This window comes from Nansenia antarctica (assembly GCF_963989245.1).
Source record: "Nansenia antarctica genome assembly, chromosome: 3".
Taxonomy (NCBI): Eukaryota; Metazoa; Chordata; class Actinopteri; order Argentiniformes; family Microstomatidae; genus Nansenia; species Nansenia antarctica.
In genome coordinates, this window is record NC_137688.1 from 46,902,415 (window position 1) to 46,926,405 (window position 23,991).

General features: G+C 41.8%; 2 protein-coding genes across 2 annotated transcripts in view; one reads left to right on the top strand and one right to left on the bottom strand.

Annotated features, from left to right (window-relative positions):
• LOC308153261 (histone deacetylase 4-like) overlaps positions 1-3,465 on the bottom strand; it is a 58,457-nt gene extending 54,992 nt beyond the window's left edge. Inside the window, 1 exon segment of the mRNA XM_080526347.1 lies at positions 3,399-3,465. Within this exon segment, the coding sequence (XP_080382473.1) occupies positions 3,399-3,420 (22 nt within the window). The 5' untranslated portion in view covers positions 3,421-3,465.
• An 11,880-nt stretch (positions 3,466-15,345) lies between these two features.
• aamp (angio-associated, migratory cell protein) lies at positions 15,346-23,874 on the top strand. The gene is made up of 11 exons (XM_080526351.1): positions 15,346-15,681; positions 15,931-16,083; positions 16,806-16,925; positions 17,213-17,352; positions 17,921-18,065; positions 19,645-19,728; positions 20,011-20,126; positions 20,760-20,854; positions 21,305-21,392; positions 21,603-21,757; positions 22,922-23,874. Exons 1-11 carry the CDS (start codon positions 15,591-15,593, stop codon positions 22,995-22,997), a joined length of 1,263 nt encoding a protein of 420 aa, XP_080382477.1. The 5' UTR covers positions 15,346-15,590; the 3' UTR covers positions 22,998-23,874.
• The last annotated feature ends 117 nt before the right edge of the window (positions 23,875-23,991 follow it).

The following is a 23,991-nucleotide window of genomic DNA, read 5'->3' on the forward strand; positions in this document are numbered from 1 at the left end:
GACATTATTATTCAAGCAATTCTTTCTGATAGAACTTTTAAGAAGAGATCAGCTTTGAAATGAGATGGAGTTCTATCTTCCCATTTCAAAGCTGATCTCTCAAACAAAATGTGTGTGTGTGTTACCTTCTCTCTGGTGATTCCCTACCTACATCAGCAGAATAAGTCATATGTAGAATGTTTATGTGCATACCTGTGTGCCTCCTTATCTCTTATGTAACACTAACATACAGGTTCCTATCCCCTGTGTAAACCTGTAGGCTATAGCCGTCCCTGGTCATCCCATCCCAAACCAACCTCACACAAACTCATATACACTGTACACACACACACACACACACACACACACACACACACACACACATACACACACACACACACACACGTGCTGTGCAGAGTACGATGATATGAAATGCAATATAATACAATACGGTAGTAAATTAGTCCAATGTTATACAAGTAATACAATAGTGTGTGCAGTAGTTATAATACTGTAATATGTTCATGTTTGTAGTGTGCGTGGGGGGGTGGCAGTCTTTTGTATTCCTCCAGTGTATTTCTCCAGGAGCCTGATTGCTTGGGGGAAATAGCTGTTTGTCAGCCTCTGGGTTTTAGCCCCGAGGCTTAGGTACTGTTTCCCCGACGGGAAAGCTCACATCCGCTGATCTTCTCAGCTGTCCGCACTACCCTTTGCAGTGTTTTGCGATGTTTGGCAGTGCAGTTCCCGTACCAGGCAGTGATGCATCCAGTCAGGATGCTCTCAGTTGTGCCTCTGAAGAAGGCCCCGAGGATCTTAGGCCCTAAGCCAAACATTTTCAGCCGCCTGAGATGGAAGAGGCGACGTTGGGCTTTTTTCACGACCTGGTTGGTATATTCATCCCAGGTGAGGTCGTTGGTGATGTGAACCCCCAGGAACGTAATGCTGTTGACCCTCTGCACAGCAGATGGTGAGGGGGTCTTGTGCCTGCCTCTTTTTCCTGAAGCCCACCACCAGCTCCTTGGTCTTGTCAGCGTTGACAGCGAGGTTATTGACCTGTACTGAGCCAGGCAGTCAACCACACTCCTGTAGGCCGTCTCGTCGCTGTTGGTGATCGGGCCAATCACTGTTGTGTTGTCGGCGAACTTGATCACCGTGTTGGAGCTGTGAATGGCCACGCAGTCGTGGGTGTACAGGGAGTAGAGGAGCAGGCTTAGAGGTGGGTGGCAGCATTCTGCAGATTAGGACCTTGACAAGCTTTTCAAGGCATTTTCTCACTACGGGGGTGAGAGCAACAGGGCGCCAGTCATTTAGGCATGTTACCTTACCCTTTTTCGATACTGGGACATTGGCAGATGACTTAAAGCAAGAGGGCACTATGCCTGCGAAGAGGGAGTGGTTGAATATGGTAGTGAAGACACCAGCCAGCTGTCCTGCGCACACTTTAAGCACCTGGCCTGGAATTCCACCCGGCCCGTCTGCTTTGCGGATGTTGATGCACTTGAAGACCTCACGCATGCCAAGCGCTTGTTGTGTCGTCTGTGGTGTGGGCTCTCTCTAGGAGGTTTGTGTGGCTCAGTTCAAAGCGGGCGCAGAAGCTGTTCAACTCATCTGGTGCCGATGGTTGTGCAGCTGGGGCTCTCTTTGAAGTTGGAGATCGACGTGTGTAGACCCTTACACATGCTACGTGGGTTATTGCTGCTTAGCTGTGACTCAATTCCTTGATAACTCGACGAAAGGTCATAGCGGGACGTTTTTATTTCCAATATGTCTCCAGATTTGAATGCCGTCCTTCTCGAGGTTAGCCTTGTCTGGACTTCACTGTTAACCCATGGTTTCCGCATTGGGAACACCTGGACTGTTTTTGTGGGGACCACTTCCTCTATAATCTTTGATCTTTCTTGTTTTTGAACGAACCGCAAACTATTAAGATATCCCCCAAAAATATCAAGTTATGTTGGCCTAATTATGTTCCTAATTAAGGTACCCGTCAGAACACAAGACTGCTGACTACTAAAAAAAACTCTAAAAGGAAACACAAGCTCACTTTCCTTTCTGTGTGTAAAAAGCTAAATTATATCCATGTCAACGAGACAATTAAGCATCCTTCAAAACCAGCTAGGCTACAGTATTCTTTCTCTGAAGATATTTATAATACTTTGGCTACAGGGGAGGCGGGTGGAGGAAGAAATCGGAGGACAGGCTCATTGTAATATATGGAATGGAAAGAGGAACGGTATCAAACACACAAGCCACTGGTTAGCTAATATTTATTCAAACTAGCCTTTGAAAGAAATGGGGAAGCATGAGCTATGTTTTTTTTTTTATGGAATGCGCTTGACCTTCCTTAAGCTTGGCTGGGAAAGTGGTAGCATGTGCACTTCCCCACAGCATAGGATTGGTCTTTCCTGGTCTGGTTATGTGTCTTGTGTGTGCCTGCTAGTAGGAATTAGCATAAAGTGCAGCTTTTATCTCCCCATTTTCTCTGTCACTAACTCAACTTTGCCACCCATGTGGCTCTCCAGTAACTGGCATTAGTGACGGCTACAGATTGACTAGGTCAAGAAACGATCATGTTCTGTCACCAGTCCCTTTTAGGTCATTTGCTTTTTAGCAGATGTGGTGAGATGTGTGTCTGGAGGGGTTATCATGGCCCTTTCACTGGGGCATCCGTCTTGGTGATGGTATTTATAGTGCACACATCCCCCAGTGTGTAAAGTAAACATGACCATCACATCATCCACAACACAGACGTTTCACTATAACAAAACAGGAATTAGTGTGCTGATAAAGATGGATCTTTTGAGTTTCGCAAATCAATTGAAGAAGTACTTCACACATTTCATTCTTCAAATCTCAACAGCTCTTTAACGGTGTGTTCAACTGACCTAAGATTGGGCTCATTATGATGGCAAAAACATGTATAATATGTACGACTTATTTCAGAAATGGTTGTGGAAGAAATCCTAATTTTCACTGCTCTCCACCTTGGTATGTGGTCTGGAATTTAAGAAAAGAAAGTTGTGTGGCATAATTCAGTCATGTAAATGTCTTCCTAGGCAAAGTTATGAAATGTGGTCTTTAATCAATACGTTTCCTAGCTTGAGCATGGTGTTTCCTGTTTTTAAAGTGGTATCGGTGCATCCCTAGTAAATATATTTAAACTTCTATGTTCTATGTTTGTGTACCGTTGTAAATCTGTAAAGCGAAGCGGCCCACTTAGGCCGCTCTACGAGTGGTCTGCAGCTCTCGTAAACGCAAGTAAGAATTGAAGTAGTGAAATACTAAGCTGAGCATGTTGAATCAAGCTGACAGCAACAGTTAATTGATTTCAGCAAACATTAAAATGGACTCCATCCTGAATATTCTTAGCTTGCTTTGTGACATAGAACCCTGATGGGACCAGTGAGTATAGGACTTACCTGAGTGACTGTGGGACGTCATTGTTGATAAAATGGTCCTTTTAGAAAATCCACGTTGGAGGGTTATGCAGTCAGACAAGATGATGTAGGAGTGGTGTGTGTGTGTGTGTGTGTGTGTGTGTGTGTGTGTGTGTGTGTGTATGCCTGCTTGAAGTGTGTGATTTGGGGAAGGGGTTGGTCTGATGTAGTTTAGGGATCAGGACCAAAATATGCCTGAATTGATAGGTCCACACCTTTCCTCAGTGTTTCCTATTTCAGTCCACTATCATCCACAGGCCTGTGGTTAATAACCATCCACCATGAGATAACGTCTTCGTCTTCAGTCCAGGTAATCCAATCAGAATCACCTTCCCTCCCTCTCTCCCCGGTTCCAGCCTGTCAGAGGGTTAGAGGCAGAGAAGTATGTAGGGTTAATATTATCTGGGCAACACGGAGCTAGGCTTATGCCAGGGGTGCACAACTGTCATTCCTAATAGCTGAGTCCTTGCTGGAGCTCTCTCTTCTCCTCTCTCTTTTCTTGATCACACAATATCCCTGAAGACACTGCGGCCATTGAAGACTGGAGTTGTGCACCACTAGTCACAGAATCAGCATCATCATTGCTTACTTGAGTCTGAAACAGGAAATACAATTTGTATCACACACAAAAAACACAATGTAGGTGCAACACTGATTCAAGATAAAAGCATAGCCTAAATTTTAGAATTTTCCAAACCTAGAAAAACACAGACTAGCCTACTACTTCTAGATCATTAAGAAGAGGAGTAACAGCCTGGAGGCAGGTTGGGGGCTGTGTGTGTGTGTGTGTGTGTGTGTGTGTGTGTGTGTGTGTGTGTGTGTGTGTGTGTGTGTCAGGAGGGGTGGGGGGAGGGGGGTCTATAAGATAGGGGAGCAGACAGTCCAGCTGCGGGACAAATCTCCAAAAGTCGGTCACGATACACACTTACGCTTTGTGATGGAAAGGGGTGTGGGGGCGTGGGTGTGTGTGTGTGTGTGTGTGTGTGTGTGTGTGTGTGTGTGTGTGTGTGTGTGTGTGTTTGTCCCAAGGGCTCTATGCTGCACCGTTCTCTTAGGGCGTGGGGGTGTGGGGGGCTTGCTGCAGAGTGTGTGTGTGTGTGTGTGTGTGTGTGTGTGTGTGTGTGTGTGTCTGCCTGTCCACGCTTGTCTGGATTCATTGTCCCCAAACGGCTTGTGTGACACAGGTTGACAGATTAGGAGAGACAGACCCTAAAGCACGGAGTAAGAGAGACACCCCGGATGGACTCCGATCCAAAAACATTGCTCCCTTCCCTTCCCTTCCCTCTGCTGTTGTTAACGATCTTGCTAACCTGGTCAATTTTTAACATAACAAAAAATCGCTTCCCGCTTGGGGGGGCGGGGGGTGTTGGTAGTACACTGCAGACTATAAAGGTAGACTATACATACCGGTACCTTCAAACCAATGTAAAATATTACAACAATTTCCCAATCTGAACCACTGTTCTATAAAAGTCGCTGCAACCAAAATATTTGGCAGGATGTTGTACACACGCCTCCATTCACAAAAAAGGTTGACGCATAGATACAGTTTACCACCGTCCATTGATAGAGAGCTGACTTTTCCAGTAATTTCTCCTTTAAATAGTGCAACTCCCTGAGACGAAGAGCGGTAAAATGTTGCTGATACACTTTATTTAACAACACCGGCCATGTTCCAAAAATAGCACTGGAACAATTCGAGGCACATCAGCTTGCGCGTAAATTTGTAAAGCACATAATTTTCACTTCTTCCGCCTGTAGATCGGGCCAAATCATATGAACTCTATTCCTCAGAATATCGCCCCTATACAATGATATAGCTAATGTGCCAGATTGAGGGCACTATGAGGCTATATCAACTGGAAACTTCAGCAGACATTGTTTTGATAGAAATTGTCCCCGCGCTCGTAAGTAATCAACGCATCATTGCCCTGAGCAACATCAAAAAGACTGTCGCATTTCAACAAGCAGTTTCGTAGTACAGAATAACCGTATGCTCACCTACTGTAAACGAGGGGGCAGGCAGTCACTGTCCCGTGAAAGATTACTTTCTCTTTATCATTGGAGAAATCTAAGGGGCGAAAAAAATCATTTTCTGACAGATTCCGCCATACTGGATTTTGGTTACAAAGTCACGTGTCGCGCCCCTGCATTCATCCAAGTATTGAGAGGCGTGGTTTGCTATCAATATCGAATTGTTTCTTATGTTACCACTGTGAAATCTAGACTATTTAAATAAACATTTAGAATAATGTTCTATGATCCGAAATAATATACCTTTTTCATCATATTCTCTTTATGATAAGACTCCCTAAGGTACTGCTATGAATGGCTTGATGCGTGAAGGGCGTGTCTCATGCTCCTTGTTGTGTCAAAATTCATAATATCTATTGCGTAAGATCTATAAATAGGCCAATCTCTTGATCATAATAATATCTATGTATCAAGAAGATTTCCAACCCTGTCCTATTCATACATTGGAAATGGGATACAAGCAGTCCCCTTGACATTCCCCATTAGTTAATAAAAAGCATAATGTTCACAATTAAGGTTATTATAGGTATGCTATGTCAGTCTTTGTGTATAATTGTGTATGACTGTCAAAATGCATGGATAGTATTTATTATTATTATTGCACATTAAATATGAAAAACTGGTGAATAAAGGAATGCATACAGTGCACACATGCTACTGTTTTGACTGCAGTTGCCCTGAGAGAGGGGGCTTGCTCGGTCCATAGCTTTAGGTGCTACTACCATGGCTGGAGTTGGCCCCAACACTAAACCACATATCCATTTAAATTAATTCAATTCAGAACTGAGATTTCAGCTCATTACACTTTTTATCTCTTCACTTAAGTATCTAAATTGGAATGTAATGCAATTAGACCCCAACCTTTGAATGAGGTAAGAGAGAGAGAGAAAGAGAGAGAGAGAGAGAGAGAGAGAGAGAGAGAGAGAGAGAGAGAGAGAGAGAGAGAAACTAAGCATTAAAGCATTAAGCATTAAATAAAGCTACACTCTTGTATTTTATTGGATACATTTATCAAATTCTCGCTCATTGCCGTAAGAAAACTCTCTCTTTCTCTGCTGCTTGCTTTGTAACTTAATAGTTTATTTCCATGACTTTATTTGGGGTCTCATCCACACACAGACGACATAATGGGAACATTCTGCCTTGCTGGGGAACCGCCTGTTGAGCTAATTCTTCTCTACAGGGGCCGGCAATTTGTGTCTGTCTACCCATCACCACACAGCTGTGATAAAGGCCTCTGTTCAATCAAGAAACACAGTTCCTGGGTCGGGGCAAAACAACCTAACAACATACTCTAAACCTGATATTGTTTTATGTATGTTTTTGAAATCACAACCCATTCTATGCTAATAAAACTATTAAATTATTAGCTAATAATTTAACACAATTCACATTAACATTGAGATTATCATTAAGAATGTATTTATTTTTAAATTCAAAAGCTTTATTGTTACATACACACATAATGTTGTGTCATCTCTCTCTCAAAGTTTCTGGATACCAGCTTTGATTGAACAGCTGTTTCTTACTCCGAGCACAGAGGCCTGTTGGGACTGCTGTATCCATAGTAACAGAGGATTATAATTTCTCGGGATGAGCTACTGGTTATAGAGTACTATAGTAGCTATAGTTACATAACGTGGTCTTGCAGACATCTCATGTTGTTGGGCGTGAATAACCACAAAAATGTAAAACCTCTGGCATAGTTTTTTTGATCATAGAAGTAAATAAACAAACAAGCTACATATTGAAAAGCACTGTGGCTATCAATGATATCAAGACATAATCCTCATCTTCTGCTTTTACAGTATAAACAGAACATAGATTGAGTTGTACACCAACCATTGTCAAGCATATGCAGACAGGTGGGAGAGTTTTTGCTATCTGTTTCTCTGAATCATTTCCGTCTAGTGTTTCAGTACAAGGCAGCTGTGGCCTATGAGTCAGGATTCTAGGGTGGAAAAAGCATCAGCATAACCACTGGACCAGCCCAAATTATTTGAGCAGGAACTGCATCTTGCTGTTGACGTAAGGCAATTCAGCCACCATGTTTTTATTTACTTCACTCACTGAAAACACATCACGGAGAACATCTACCTGCTACCCAGGGTATTGTGTGTGTGTGTGTGTGTGTGTGTGTGTGTGTGTGTGTGTGTGTGTGTGTGTGTGTGTGTGTGTGTGTGTGTGTGTGTGCATTTGTGTAATGCCTCACAGGTGTCTCAGAAGTGCCCAGATATGCAAAGCAAAACTAAATTGGCTTCTATTTCTTGAGGCACTTAATTCTAAATGTACTGAATATCTGATTAGCATGTGAGTAATAATGGATAAGCTTCTTTAACTGAAATTGCATAGAGGGTTCAAATCCTCCAGATCGTCAGATTGTCTCCAGTTTAAACAGCCTTATTATGTAACTTTGAGAGCAGCTGTGTACTCTATCAATTGGATTTATTATGATTAGATTGAAGGGAAGTAAGAGGCAGAGGCAGAGGTGGCCAATCTTCTACACAGAAGGATGGCGTGGGTGTAGGCTTGCAGGGACACTTGACAGCTTTTTGTTCTGTTTTCCATTGGCTATACTCAATTACCAATGGACTGTTCTCTTTTTTGTTTTGTTTTTTGTCGGTATGGCCATCCTACACTTTCCATCCTGGAAATAGGTTCACAGCACCCTACAGACACTCTAATCCATTTCCTGCTACCATAACATCCCTCTCTGAATACGTTGTCTCAAAATCTAAATGACCATTGAACAGCAGTTATTTTTGCATTGTAGGAGCTGAAACCCATCTCTTGCTTAATCTGTTTTGATGTCATTGATTAAATAGCAATAAACATGTGAAGGTGGTGTGTTCATTTTGTGTTGTATTGATGACTTTTCAACATGCTTTGGTGATACTTATCCAGGTTTTTCTTCTTCATCAAGACAGACTGTACATTATGCTAGGAGGACATCTAGTGGCTCTCTGTGAATAACTACACTTATATGACCAAACTCTAGACAACACATATACTTTACCTTATCTATTAACACTATATATTAATCTTTACTAAACCATATGAATGTAAATCTATCTATTATTGCCTGAGAAATGGGACTTTAATAATGATCTCAGACCCTTTTGCTACCCGTATAGCATTTGAACCTGATACTAACCTCGTTCCTATTGCATGCACTTAATTACTGTTGGTTTTTAATCAATCCACCATTCTATCTTTATCCAACAACATGAGGGGGGTAGTAGAGGCCAAAGGGGGACCTGTAAATAGTCTGAAATAATGCCTAGTAATGATCCCATTGGTTGAAAAAGGGCACTCCTCCCAATTCCATGAATATAAACTATATAAGCCTAAAACTAAGGATTTTGTGGTTGTATGGATGCATATCATTAAACCACCCAATAATGGCACGCAACAATAATAGTATTATATCGTAGTAGTATAATAACCATAAGCTCAACACTCAAAAATGTGTGGTAAACAATTAGCAATTAAACTCCACTGTTTACCACTGAATAAATTTGTGTTGGGAGATTCAAAGCTAATAAATTATTATTTTGTTTCATTGTTTAAACATTACTCAAAGTTCAAAGTTCTTTATTGTCACATACTCTGCGGGCAGAGCCGTAAGGTGCTTGGATCACACAGGCCTCAACAGTGTTATACACAATGTAGAAATACAAACTTCCTAAATGGTCAAATAAAATAAAATACACCCTATCTAAACTAAATTGCACAATATAAATATAAGTACAATATTAAATAGCATTATATTATGATATCAACAATAACAATATAAGGGTAGTGGGCAATGCAAAATAGTTACAGTATGCGCAATAATATCATCTATTGTAGTTTTTAAAAATTGTCCCATAATTGGCAGCAGTATAATGAGTCAATATGAAAAGTCAATATAGCAGAATGTTGCTGGGTGTGTGAGTGGGATAGTCAGTGGTCAACTGGATATCTGATTGTTCAGTCTTACGGCCGTTGGGTAGAAGCTGTCACAGAACCTTTTGGTCCCAGGCTGGACGCTCTGGTAACGTCTGCCAGTCGGGAGCAGGGTGAACAGACTGTATCTGGGGTGGCTGGAGTCTTTGAGGATTTCTATTGGCTTTCCTCAGACACCTGTTGGTGAAGATGTCTGAGTGCAGGTAGAGCAGCTCTAGTGATGGACTGTGCAGTCTTCACCACCCCTCCGGTCCTGAGTGGTGTAACTGCCATGTCAGGCGGTCATACAGCCAGATAGGCTGTTCTCAGTGGTGCACCTGTAGACGTTGGTGAGGATCTTAGGTGCCATATACTTCATCTCCTCAGCTGCCTGAGGAAGAAGAGTTGATACTTGATGACTGAGTTGATGTGTAAGGACCATTTCAGCTTGTCAGTGCTGTTAAAAGGATATAACTATATATAGCTTTGAAAACAAATATGAGTTAGCCTATATGAAATACGAGCAGCTGGCTGTAGCTTCTGAGCTATCTGATATACCAACAGTCATCTAAAATGGATGAAATGGGAGAATATTTGTACAGCATCATTCGTTTTCATTTAAGATGTCTTAGTCATTAGAAAACATCTGCTAAGCCTGCCTGCATGGCGCAAATGTATTAGCGTAGGATATTTACCCTCAGAGACCGACGTTGTTGCCTGCTTGGGAGGGGTCATCCCTATGTTCCCACAGCCCTATGTTCCCACATTTTAACGATTTTTTCCCCCCATCAAAATTAGGCCCTATGTTCCCACAGCCCTATGTTCCCACATTTCTAAGTAATCATACTGTAATTAAGGCAGGAATCTCTGTAGACCTACTGTATGTCTTGGCGGGCTGCTTGCATGGGTTAGGGTTAGTAAATTGTTATGGCTGTATTGATTTAAAAACCCAATAATGCGGTGGGTCCACCAGACCCGCAAACATTGGCTGAGTAGCAAAAACACAAACAGCACACAAGAGTTAAACTGAGGAAACATAGAGCTGTGGAAAGATAGGGCTGTAGGAACATAGACACGCTCCAAAAAATCCTGTAAAGAAAAAAAGCTGAAGCTAGGTTACAAAGTATTAGCAATTAGCAGACACTGTTGTGCATAGCATAATATAGATAGAGAACGCCCTCTAGGATTTAATTACAGCAGGTAAAACCTCACTAATGCATTATACAGCAATCCAATGTAATAATGCAATAATGAATACAATGTAATAGAATTAATATATAAAGATATGGACAACAGTGTGGTATACGTGTGTACGTTATTTGGTTACTGCAATGTAGTAGTTTACATAAGTAATAACAGGGACGTACAAAGTATATTTTGCGAGGTGGTGCTGCCTGAAATATTGTGAAGGGGTGCCGGTGCATGTGTCGTTAACTTTGGAGATACAAGTGGCAAAATAAATCAATAATAAATCAATAAATTGTATTGCCAATCAGTGGTGAATGAGAAGAGTGGAGTGAATACACAAAATCAAACCACGTACTGTAGATATCATTTATCATTTTAAATAATAATTTTGCCATTTAGCAGACGCTTTTATCCAAAGCGACTTACAATTACGAATTACAGGGACATTCCCCCTGGAGTAACTGAGGGCTAAGTGCCTTACCCAAGGGCACACTAGTAGTGGTGTGGCTTCAGGCGGGATTTGAACTCACAACCTTCCGATCACAAGTCCAACTCACTATCCACTAGAGTCTAGACCACCACTACCCCTATATATCCTAGATATCCAAAAGTGCTCCAAAAGTGTTATCCAAAAGTGCTCATATGCAGTGTTTAAATGTTATGGTATGTAGCCATCAGCCAGTCTAGGACTATGACACAAATACTGTAGGCCTATCCTTCTGTAATAATTGCCACGTTAGGCTCAATCATGATGTAAAATATTTAAATTATTTTCTTTTAAATGCAATAATAGCCATCTTAGGCTAAATGCCAACATAGCTGTGTGGTTGGGTGGCCTGGGGTGGTCCAGTGGTCTAGCACTGTGGTCTACAGTGCACACATGCCCATGTCGGTAGGGGTTTGAATCCCGCCCATGCCCTGCTGACATACCCTTTTCTCCGTACTTTCCTTCACTATCTATCCAATAAAATGTTGGACTTCCCCACTCAGTAAAAAATACTGTAGAACCTTAGAAATAGCTGTGTGGGTGAGGGTGTAGTCTCGGCTTAGTCAGAGGATGTCTTCCTCAAGGACATCCTCGTCCTCTTGCAGACAGGTCTGTCTCTGCCTGTTTCTGCCTCTGTCTCCCTCATCATGGTTCTTCTCCGGCTACTCTTCCAGGAGGGACACTGCTGCTGCTGGCCCAGGGTGTGGCTGGAGGAGCTCAGCCTGGCCCCCTCAGCTCCAGGGCTCAGACTCAGCAGAAACAACATGTGTAGGCATGGGCGTCACCACCATATATTTGGGGGGGGACGTGTCCCCCCCACCTTTGAAACAAGGTCGTTTGGACCCCCCCACATTTGCCATCAAAAATATGTTGCATGACTGGTCAGCGTTATTTTCATTGCTTCACAATCAAATCCGTTCCACTTTATGAGTAGGGGATTGCCCATATCCAGAAATCCACTCCGCGTTTTACTTCTGTTTTTAACGGCACGCAGCATCAGACACGCACGCAGATTCAAAACATTCAGACTGAGGCAAGACGATATTTAGATCATCCACCAAGATGGATATAAGGATTTTTTTTTTCTAAAAAGAGAAAAGTAAGTCAAAGTCATCCAAGTTTTCCCGTGAGTGGCCAAACAGCAACATTGCGTTCTCCCAAGGTCAAACACAGCCAGCTTTTCTGATAAGAATGTTCAAGAGTCAAGAGTCAAGAGTCAAGAGTCACTTTATTGTCCCATCACTGGGAAATTTGTATTGGGCTTACACCCCACAGCAGCCAACAAAGAGCAACAGACAATACAGGATATTAGCACACAAACAGAAGGCAGACCTGATTAAAACAAGAGTGGAAATAAAATGATAAGCAAGATAAGTTACATTCATCTGGTGCAGTTTAAAAGTTTAACAGAAACGGGAATAAAAGAATTTTTAAATCTATTTAATCTAGCGCGGGGGACTCTGAACCTCCTCCCAGAGGGCAGCAGTTCATACTCTGCATGTAGGACATGGGAGGGATTCATGAGAATTCTACTAGCCTGTCTGAGAGTAGCCTGTTCAAAAATAGACTGCAGGGATGAGTGGTCTTTCACCCCTATGATCTTCCATGCAGTCTGTATCAGTCGGACCAGTTTGGACCTTAGTTTTACAGATAGGTTACCAAACCAAGATGTAATGCCGTATCTGATGAGACTCTCTAAGACAGACTGGTAGAAAAGTAGCATAAATTTTGGGTCAACACCATGAACTCTAAGGCGGCGTAGGAAGTGTAGTCGTTGTTGTAATCTGCTACAAAGGCTGTCTACATGAGTGCTCCAGGTGAGTGAGTTATCAATGAAAACCCCAAGATATTTGTAAGAGGCGACCTGAGAGATGGATTGTTTGTGGATGACCACAGGCCTGTGGTCCCCAACACCTCTGGGGTCGAACACCATCTCCTCAGTTTTCTTAACATTTAAAACCAGGCAGTTAACATCACACCATTTAACAAACCTCTGGATTTCAGAATAATAGTCATATTAATGTTAGCACGTTATGAGATTAATGTTAGCACGTTATGAGACATTCTCTGTATTAGCAATAGAATTAGCATAGCCTACTAGCAACCAAATACGAGCTAGATCAGCTATATGGCACTAGCAGTTTTGTTAGGCATTACTAGTGCGGTTAGACATGTTTAAATGCAGAACAGACACAGGCGAAATGTCATCAAAAGCACAGAATGGCGACAAACACCTCACAGTGCTTACCTGTCCTGTCATTATTGCATCTCCTGCTCGTGTTCATTGCCCTGAGCATTTGCACTATTTAATTTGGCCATTGCACCCACCCAAAGAATCAATTTTGCATCTGATTGCTTGAGCTAGGGTTAAAAAATAAGAAGAAAACACCTGTTCCATTTATTTTTCTATTTCTAAAATGCTTGTGATTGTATTTTTCGTATTGATGATTGTATTTCTATGTCGTTCTATTAGAGAAAAACAATATGAACAAGTGCTCAATGCATCCCCATTTCTCCTGATATAGGTGGTTGAGAGTGAGAGTGAGTCAGAGGCAGGGGCAGCAGGCAGGCAGGGGCAGTGGAGACAGCTCTAATTCACTCTTTGATTTTTGTTTGTTTGTTATTATAGTTGTATGTTCTGCAATGCACTGAAGAGGGCTAAGTTTGATTGTAATAGGCTCTGAGTAGCCTAGGTACATATTTTATGTTTCCTCATAACTTTTTATTCAATTTGTTGACTCAAAGTTACCTCATTCTTTTCTAATTCACTCTTTGATTCTTTTTGAATCTTCATATTTAATAAAGTACCTAAAAAGTGCCACGTGTCAGTGTCAGGCCTCTGTGAGTTAAACCAAAACATAATAGTAGTCAGTAATTGCAGACCATGCCAGCTCCAAGGAAAAACAAAGAAAGAGGGAGATTATTTTGGGTGTAAAACGCACCAGAATGCAGGAAATTGAATCTACTATTTAAAAAATTTCGGGGGGAGGACCCCCAGACCCCCCGAAAAATAAGTGTCCCCCCCACATTCAAAAAGCTGCTGACGCCCATGTGTGTAGGTACACTTTGGTCTGTAAGGGACTGGGTTTCTGTGGGGTGTAGACTGTGTCCTGCTACTCTCACTCCTCTATTACATTATTAGGTGACTGCAATGTACTACAAGCAATATCCGTACAAAGTATAGCGCAAGGTGATGCTGCCTAAAATATTGTGGGGGGTGGCAGTGCGCACGTCGTTACCTTTGGAGATGCGAGTGGCAAAATAAATCAGGAATAAAATGGTGCTCTATTTGCACACTAGAAGAATGTCCCATTTTTCCACATGGTTTGCATTTACATTCTTTGGCAGGGCGGGATTTACTTTTAAGATGAGGGTTCAAATCCCGCTTCTGACATTCACTTTTTACTGCATTTTGTTGTCTGATGCTTGTACTCTGCAATAAAAATAAAGTCGAATCTAATCTAAAAATACATGTTTAAAATGATGTTGTAGGCTAATTTACTATCTCTCTCTATATCTCTCTATCTATCTATCTATCTATCTATCTATCTATCACACTATCAAACTATCTATCGATCACACCATCAAACTATCAATCTATCTAAAAGTTCAGACAGAATGTTTCCAAAAAGGCACTTGAAAAAAAGGAAAAGAAAGAAATGGCATCCTGTTTATATTGACTGTGTTTTCAAGAAATAAGAGAAGATACCCTGACATACCTGGAAGATAGAGAGAGAGAGAGAGAGAGAGAGAGAGAGAGAGAGAGAGAGAGAGAGAGAGAGAGAGAGAGAGAGAGAGAGAGAGAGAGAGAGAGAGAGAGAGAGAGAGAGAGAGAGAGAGAGAGAGAGAGAGAGAGAGAGAGCCCCCTCTGATTAGGTGAATATTAGAAATTGAGTATTATAGTAATTATGTAGGTTAGGGTTAGGGTCGTAGCAAGTACCCAACTTAGATTCTACCCTGATATGACTGAGAGGGCAAGGATGAAAAACAGTAGTGGTGCAGACCTGATTCTAGGATTTGAATATCTAATCTACAGCCCTGGGAGGATAGTAGTTCCAATGTGTGATAAGCAATGCATTGTGTTATAGTGCCATCTATTGAACAATATCAGAGATTGTCTATATACCTTTAAAGAGGCTTTGACGATAAGGTCATAGGTCTAGCCGCGAAGAAACCCCGCCTACCTTTTCGTGGATTGGTTTACATCGAAGGAGGCGTGGGCAGTTATAGCGCAAAACACCAATCATGTTCATTTCTTGACACGTACGTCATCTCAGAGTGCCTGATGTATGAGGGTTCATCTCCACATGTGAGGAAAACATGGAGACACTTGTTTAATTATATTTATTTTCGAACTGATTATAACAACAAGAACATAGTTATAGTGTTAACTTCAACGTGTCGATTGTGATCGATTGTAACATATTCGACTTCATCTATTAGCTATACCTTATTGAGCTTCCTGAGATCAGCCAGACAGTTTTATAGAAGATTCGCTCGGTGAAGCACTACGTCTTCCAACTAGCCAGCTCACTAGGATGGACAACTCCGACGAAAACATGATCGAGCTCCACGAGGATGAGGAGATCATTGAAGTAATCGACCTGAACGAAACGGAGCAAAGCCCAGGTATAGAGTTGTAGATATGTATATTTTGCTAGCTAGCTAGATAGCTGGAAGATGTAGCATTACTAGCATAGTACAACAGTACAGTAGTGGTATTACAATCTGGTTTTATTGACGTTACCTAGCTAATAATAGACGACCATCTACATAGTTATATGTACAGACATGACTTGTCACATGTTCGAACTTGCAACACTGTAACATGTCAGGCGAATGTATGGCTATTTAAACTACTCTCTCTTCGCTCGATAGATGATCTAGCTGAAGAGTTTGAGGATGTGGACTTCGATGATGCCGGGAGTGGGAACGTGGACTATGACAACGAGGGCTGGGAGACCGATGATGAGATGGAGAGAGACGAACCCGAGCAAGATGACAGCGAGCTCACCTTCTCCAAACACACAGGTTAGGTACTGACTAGCTAGTGCTCTCCTGCAGTGCAACCTACTCGTTGTCATTATTCATCTTTGCAAACTATGCAGTAAAGATGTGGAACGCCCTTCCTATAATCTTAAAGGAGTGCAAAACACTGCCCACCTTCAAAGACACTCTCAAAAAACATTTACAGGAGGCTGCAATCCGTAACTGGACCCTCTAAAACAAAAATCAGATTAAAAGACCTGAACTACCCACTGTACATACTTTGTGTTTTGTCCCCCGCCCCCACCTGTGGTGTATGTCCCCACCTGTCCTACCCGCTGTACATACCTTATGTTTTGTTGTATTGCTCTTCCCATGATGGATGTACGTTTATCTTGTAGATAGTAATAGTTATTTGTCTGTATTATCATGTAGATAGTACTAGTTCTTTTCTTATGTCTGTCTTACATGTAACGATGAATTGAAAATCAAGGACCCCAATTGAAATAAGCCAGTGGCTTTCTTGGGTTTTTATCCTCTTAGTTTGACCTTGTATGTAATATGTACTTTCATGTACCTACTTCTGCAAACATTCTAATAAAGTTTTCAATCAATCAAATCAGTAGATCGTTTCTTCAATTCCACTAGTTCATGATAAAGGTGTGAAATTCGATAGGATCTGATGGCACCCAATAGTCAGAGAACATTAGGAATATCAGAGTACAGTATTGGAGACTGATGGGTCTTCTCTTATTGTTGTCTCCTAGGTGCAGTGTTCTGTGTAAGCTTGGACCCAGTGACAAACAGTTTGGCTGTGACTGGAGGGGAAGATGATAAGGCCTATGTGTGGAGAGTGAGCGATGGTGAAGTCCTCTTTGAGTGTACAGGTAAGTGTCCCAATGTGGAAATATCATTGTTATTGATTTTGACAACTCAATCTTTAACTAATCATCTAATCTGGTATTTAGCAATAATTGTCTGCTGCTGCAGACATTAGTTTACACTAAGCTTACAATAAGAATTGTCACCGGAAGACAAATGATCTATTAGCTCTGTATAATAGTTGATGACTGATGAGCTACGTTGAATAAGTGAAAACGTATTCAATTTCAGTGTGATTTGACAATCCTAATTCACCTTATTTGTAAATTAATTGCGTTATCCTTCACTGTAGGCCACAAGGACTCAGTGACATGTGCACTGTTCAGCCATGACTCCACTCTGGTGGCATCAGGGGACATGAGCGGGCTCATCAAAGTGTGGAAGGTGGAGACCAAAGAGGAGATTTGGTCCTTTGAGGTGGGCGATCTGGAGGTGAGTGACACTGCCGCAATCTAGCGCCTCAATAGCCTAAAGTGGATTCCTCTCCATGTCTCTGTTCCTACTCTAGCTCCTATGTTATAAAGCTAGATGGTTGAAAGCCAATTCTCCAAAATTGGGGTCAATTCAGTTCCAATTTAGTACATCTTCCGGTAATGATTTGGAAGTGGAGAATAGAAGGAGGAAATAAATGAATTTAAATTCAGTTGACAGTAAACCTCCATCACTTCCACCTATCAGGGGTCAGTGCTGGTGAAGGGCAGGTGACTAGGGGAGGAGCACACTTTTGACTACTGAGTCAAAACATGGCCACACTGGAGGGACCTGCCAAGGCCCAGTCCAGAAACAACTCCCCCCATATCGATTTGAAAGACATTTTTATGAGAAAAGTTGTCTTGCCCTCTGGTAAACGAGGTGGATTTCTATGATTTTGGTTGTATCTATCCCAATGTTTTCAGATCAACTCAAGTATCTATTGCAGTAGAGCTTTGTCACTGTTTCTGGACCTTGATGTGGAATTGTGTTTACTGGACTGAATATATGTGTGTGCTGTCTCTCTCAGTGGCTGGAGTGGCACCCCCGTGCCCCGGTGTTACTGGCAGGCACTGCAGATGGTAACGTGTGGATGTGGAAGGTCCCAGGGGGCGACTGCAAGACCCTCCAGGGCCCTGGCTGCCAAGCAACAAGTGGGAAGGTCCTCCCAGACGGTACGAGGGAGCACATTCTTGGATCCCAAATAAACCCCCTATCCCCCTGCCCTCTAGCCACTTGTATGAGTATGTACAGTGTTTCCTCCAGGAATTTTTACATTGGTGGCGGATAGCGGCGATATTTTTTCGCGTCACACGTTTTTTTTTTTTTTTTTTTTTCAAAACAACGACCTCATTTCAGCCAAAACTAGAGGATGGCCAAAAAAATAATAATGAATATACAGAATATAAACTTGTGACTGACAGTCACATACACACACACAAAGATCATCAGCTATAATATAATACGAAGTAGGCCTACATGAGCACAAAAGCGGCTAACGTTACTGATTAACTGTTTACTGTAGTGCAGAGAGATGGTAGTCGTAGGCGGCGTATCAAATGACAAAGCTAAACGTTTAATGAAGGACATGAACAATTGTCAACAACACACTCAAGCAGCTCTCCCGCTGTAGTTGTAGTTGTAGCTGGTGGTGGTGGTACCCCGCCATAAACGCTGTTAGCTGATCCACCACCTAGCTTCTTTGGTCCTGCCAGCCATGCAGTTTCGGGTCGCTCATAGCCACTGCTAGCTTCAGCAATGTTTGAAGTGTCTGGGACATCTTTTTTCTTGAAAAATCCATCCATCTGTCGCTGTTTTCGTTTAATTTTTCGAAGAAGCTCTCTGGACTGCAGCTGCTCCCGCGTTAGCATTAGCATCATTTTTTTGGTCTAACTCTTAACACTCACTTACAGGACTTCTGACACCATGTCGTGTTATTCTATTAAACATACACGTGAGTCCTTCTGTATTTCAATGTAAGTGTCTTTATTTTAACTCGCTCTGTAAGCTCTACAATACCGGTCTCTTGTTGTCTCGTCGTAACCTGCCCACCTGACCTGGGGGGTATTCCATCAACGTCGCTAAAGGAAAATCCTGGCTTATTTTTGATAACTCTCGCGAGACCTATCAGAATATGCCTGGATATTTTTAAGAACTCTCGCGAGATTTATCAGACTAAACCTGGATTTTCCCTTTAGCGATGTTGATGGAATACCCCCCTGATGTCACTACGGTGGCCTGTACACAATAACAATAATACCACAGTTCACATTTAGACCAATCAGGAGCCCTTGTGTCACGTCGTCAACTGAATGTCATTAATCTGATTTTGGATCAGCGGTTAGAGAGAGATGGGCGTGGATTTAGGTGTGTTCAGATTATTATTTTTTTATTTTTTTTGAGAACTTTTTTATTTTTTTTGTGTGGACTGAATCAATTCGTGGTGGAGGAAATTCATTCGTGGCGGCCCGCCACCAATAAATGCATGTAGAGGAAACACTGTATGTAGCCTAGATCTCTGAAGATTGGGAGGGTGTAAGCAACAGGATGATAATTCAATCTAGGCTATCAGAAGTCCAAAGTGATTAACAGTACAGTGAGTGTGTAATTCTTTTTTATATCTTGCCCTAGTGGGAATCCATTTCAAAACGTAATGCGTTGCTACCTACAAATTGAGCCACACAGGACCATAACAATTCACTGCATTTGTTGGTGGGAAATGTGTGGCCCTTAAATTTGTGCCTTTGTCAATAGGAAAAAGAATTGTAGTGGGCTATGACGATGGCATAGTGCGACTGTGGGACCTAAAGCAGGCAAATACCATCTTTGTCATCAAAGGTGAGTTTTGGCAAGTCAGCCACTACCCGTCAGTGGAGAAAGTTATGATAAGTGATGATGGTTGGGGGGGTTGATTTTGGTTGATTTGATATTCAGGTATAAAGTGTGATTCAGATATAAAGTGTGATATTCAGGTAGAAAGTGTGATATTCAGATAGAAAGTGTGATATTCAGATATAAAGCGTGATATTCAGGTAGAAAGTGTGACATTCAGATAGAAAGTGTGATATTCAGATAGAAAGTGTGATATTCAGATAGAAAGTCTCATCCCCTCTGCCACAGGTAAGGATGGCCACCAGGGGGCGCTGACGTGCCTGGCATGCAACAAGGACGGCTCGTTGGTTCTAACTGGCTCAGTGGACGGCTGTGCCAAGCTCATAAACACAGTCACGGGCAAGGTGGGCACTACAGGGAGCACTGGCGTGGCGTGCACACAGAGAATGGCGTCTTTGCTTACATGGTTGATTTGATAAAATGTTCAGATTAGATAGATAAATAGGTACTTAAAAATCCCAGAGGGAAAATTAAGGCATTGCAGCAGTTCACATCACAAACAACCAAACAACAAAATAAACTGATAATAGGATAAAAATAGACATGTGAAACATAATATACAGTAAGAACAGCCCTGGGGGGTATTCCATCAACGTCACTAAAGGAAAATCCAGGCTTATTTTGACAAGTTACGTGAGAGGAGGAGTTGTACAGTCTTTCTGCGGCCGGCTGAAAATATCTCGTATAGATCTCCTAGATCTCTCCATATTGCTCACAAGAACAGCAAGTGTTTTTTTTGTCATTGACCAAGAGATCTCCCTTGTAAATATTTGATCTCAGTGAAACTCAATAGCTCTAGCCTAGGTACTTAAGGGATACATGAATACAATGTTTCCATGCCTTGCTACTCTCATAGTCCCTGTGTACATAACAGGCTCCATAACTGTGTGTGTGTGTGTGTGTGTGTGTGTGTGTGTGTGTGTGTGTGTGTGTGTGTGTGTGTGTGTGTGTGTGCGTGTGCGTGTGCGTGCGTGCAGGTGGTGGGTTCGTTCTCCAACAAGTTGGACAAAGCCAAAGCGTCCACGGATGACGAGGAGTCTAACTCAGTGGAGTCAGTTGGATTCTGCAACGTGTGAGTGAGAGAGATCTGCTGGTGGATAAGGTTTAGCTTGTTTGGGTGGTTTATTACCTCGTATACATGTGACCTCACAAGAATAAGCACCACTTCGAGGTCAAGCTATTAGATTCTTAAGTTTTTTCATACAACATAATTGTTTAGTTGTGACCACTGAGATCAACTTTTTAAAAACAAGCAATGATGCTGTTTGATGGTAGATGCTGTTTTGTGTCGTATTATAATTGTGGATCTCTTGCAGTTATTACAAGTTGCTACACAGTAACTGTTCAAGTCAGTAATTGAAAAGTAAACACAATAGTGACTAATTTCAATCATCACAATGTAATCAGTATTTTATCTACTTTCTCTGCAGTTACCTACAACTGAGTAGTTTAAAAGTAAATATGCAGCATAAGGGAATAAGTGTGACCATGATTAGAACCAAGCCTATCCCATGTGTTCCAGGTTACCCCTGGTAGCAGTGGCATATATAGATGGCACCCTGGCCATATATGACCTCTCTTCACAGGTCATGAGGCACAAGTGCCAACAGGTAAGTAACTTTTTTTAAACATGATTTGTTTCTACATCATTTGTTTACAAAGTCTCTTATGACCAAAAAATGTATCAGTAATCAGTCCTTATTGTTTTGATTGGTCCAATTGGCTCACTCATTCTCTCTCTTGAAAATGTGTTCTCAGTCAACTCACCCGGTAAGATGAGGGTTATAAAAATACAAATAAATCTGTGTGTGTGTTTTCAGGCTGGCATCGTGCATCTTCAGTGGGAGGAGGCGTCTTCTGTGGTGTCCACCTGTAGTCTGGATGGAGTGATCCGTCTGTGGGACGCTCGCTCTGGTACCATGATGTCTGAGTACCGTGGTCACTCCGCTGAGATCCTCCACTTCACACTTAACAGGTACCCGACCCCTGTCCACCAACCATACACCTGACAACATAGTAACACTAAGGTTAGAGGCAAACAACATAGTAACACTCAGGTTAGAGGCATCCCCATTTCATAGGGAAAGATTTCAACCACTATGGCTTGTGGCTCTGTTCCGAGGCCTTGGCTCAAAAGCCAGTGGCACTCGAAAACGAGCCGTAGGGGTAGAAAAGGGAATCGGGATTGGGCCTACGGTTAGAGGCAAACAACATAGTAATACTCAGGTTAGAGGCGAACAACATAGTAACACTCAGGTTAGAGGCAAACACCATCACCAAGAGAGCAGTAAAATGGGTTTAGCTCTAACCTTGTTTCATCCAGAAAGCTCTTGGAAATCCTTTGCAGAAAGTAGCTACAATAATCAAATACCTTGCTTGTGGAGGTCCCCAAAAAAGTTTTTCCTTTTGAATTTTCTTCCATTTACTTCAATGATGCAACCTAGCATAGGCAACAACTCTCTGCAAAATAGTCCTACCCGGTCAGAAAAGACGTTGCACCTAACAACAAGCAACCATTCTATGGGCATGTTTGGGGAGGGTTCTTGGAATGTAACATCCAATAAAATTACGAGAACATTCTCCCATCTTGCCTTTAAATGACTAAATAATTAAATTATGATTTATATAATGATTAAAGCACTTTGAGCTGCAACGTTTGCAGGAAAAGTGCTATACAAAGATCACTTTCAAGGTACAGAACCCTCTGACTATAAGGTGTAAAATAGTGAACTATCCCTTTAAAATCTAAATGTGACATTTTCACTAAAGCAATGAATTCACTTCAGCAGAGGACATTGTTTTTCAGTTTAGTTCTAGTTGTACAGTAGGGGAGAGGGAAAGTGCATACAAAAGGTAGACTGGGAGAAACCATTATCAGCTATCACGGTTATCCATTTCTCTTGACTACCCAGCCCTAGACAACTTGTATATTTGCAAAGTGCTTTGTTTGCCAAATCTCTTTTGCTTACGCACTGAAGACCATCAAACAGATTTTATGGGAATGAGCTACAAGGCTTTTGGGAAACTCACCCCTGACTGTTGACAGAAATGTGTTTGTTTAGATCAGCAAATGGACTGTGTAGTGTCCCTGCGCTTTCTTCTGACTCCCTTCTCCCTTCTTCTCCTCCCCCTCCCACAGAGAAGCTTCAGTAGCGGTCACCGCCTCTGGAGACCACCAGTCCAAAGTCTTCTGCCTCCAAAGACCTGACCGTTAAAGAGATGTAATGAGAAGACGGAGAGAAAGAGAGTGATTCAAGATGGACTTGGCCCTCTTTACTTTTCTCTATCAACAAGAGCAACTATGAAGGGACTTCCATTGTGATCTCTTCTCACCCCAATGAATGGTCATATTGCATTCTCTGGGGGCTTAAAGGGTCATCTAGTGTGACCTAACCTGACCCATATTAAACCTGCTGTGTTAGAATCTTATCTGGGTCAAATACGCATTGGTTTTCGTTCAATTTGATCATTTAACTTGTGTAGTGCACTGGTTAGAATTTGCAGTTTTGTGACGCTGGCCCCATTGCTGTAGGCATGCTTAATCAAGAACACAAAGTAATTGAAATATAACAATAAGTTGTATTTGACACAGGTGTTGCTACAATGTGCTGTAACAGGCAGCCGTTATGTCTTGGGTTCATAACCTGAAGCCAAACTCAATGAAGTGGCCCATTTTATAGTACAGTGATTGACACTGATCCTTGTTGTATGTATATCACAACATATACTTACAGATGCACCTTTTCTATGACAGGACCGAAAAAACAACGACATTCGGCTGATGATAATTAGTGTTACATAGTTTTGTAGTTTTTCTTTTAAAATTTCAAGCAGTTCAACTACTGAATTTATTAGACAATTTAAAGATGCATCCACAGCCAAAATATCACAGCACTGGCATTACACCCAGTTTTTAAGTTAAATTCATCATCATTTGTCATTCTCATCATGTGCCTATCTGGTTTATCTCAAAGTGTATCTCCCGGTATATAGAGCTTTCCTTATCTTTACGTTGATTATGCAAACTCAAAACTTCATGTAAATATTGGTCTTTGATACGTCATTTGGGGAACCATTAAACAACGTACTCATCCCTCTGATCTATTCAAGTCTCTGTCCTAGGTTTTTTCCTAATGTCATTGTGGTCATTCCAGGGTGCCAGGTTTTATGGATGATACAATGGACATGGCTGCCTGGCCAAAATAGCTT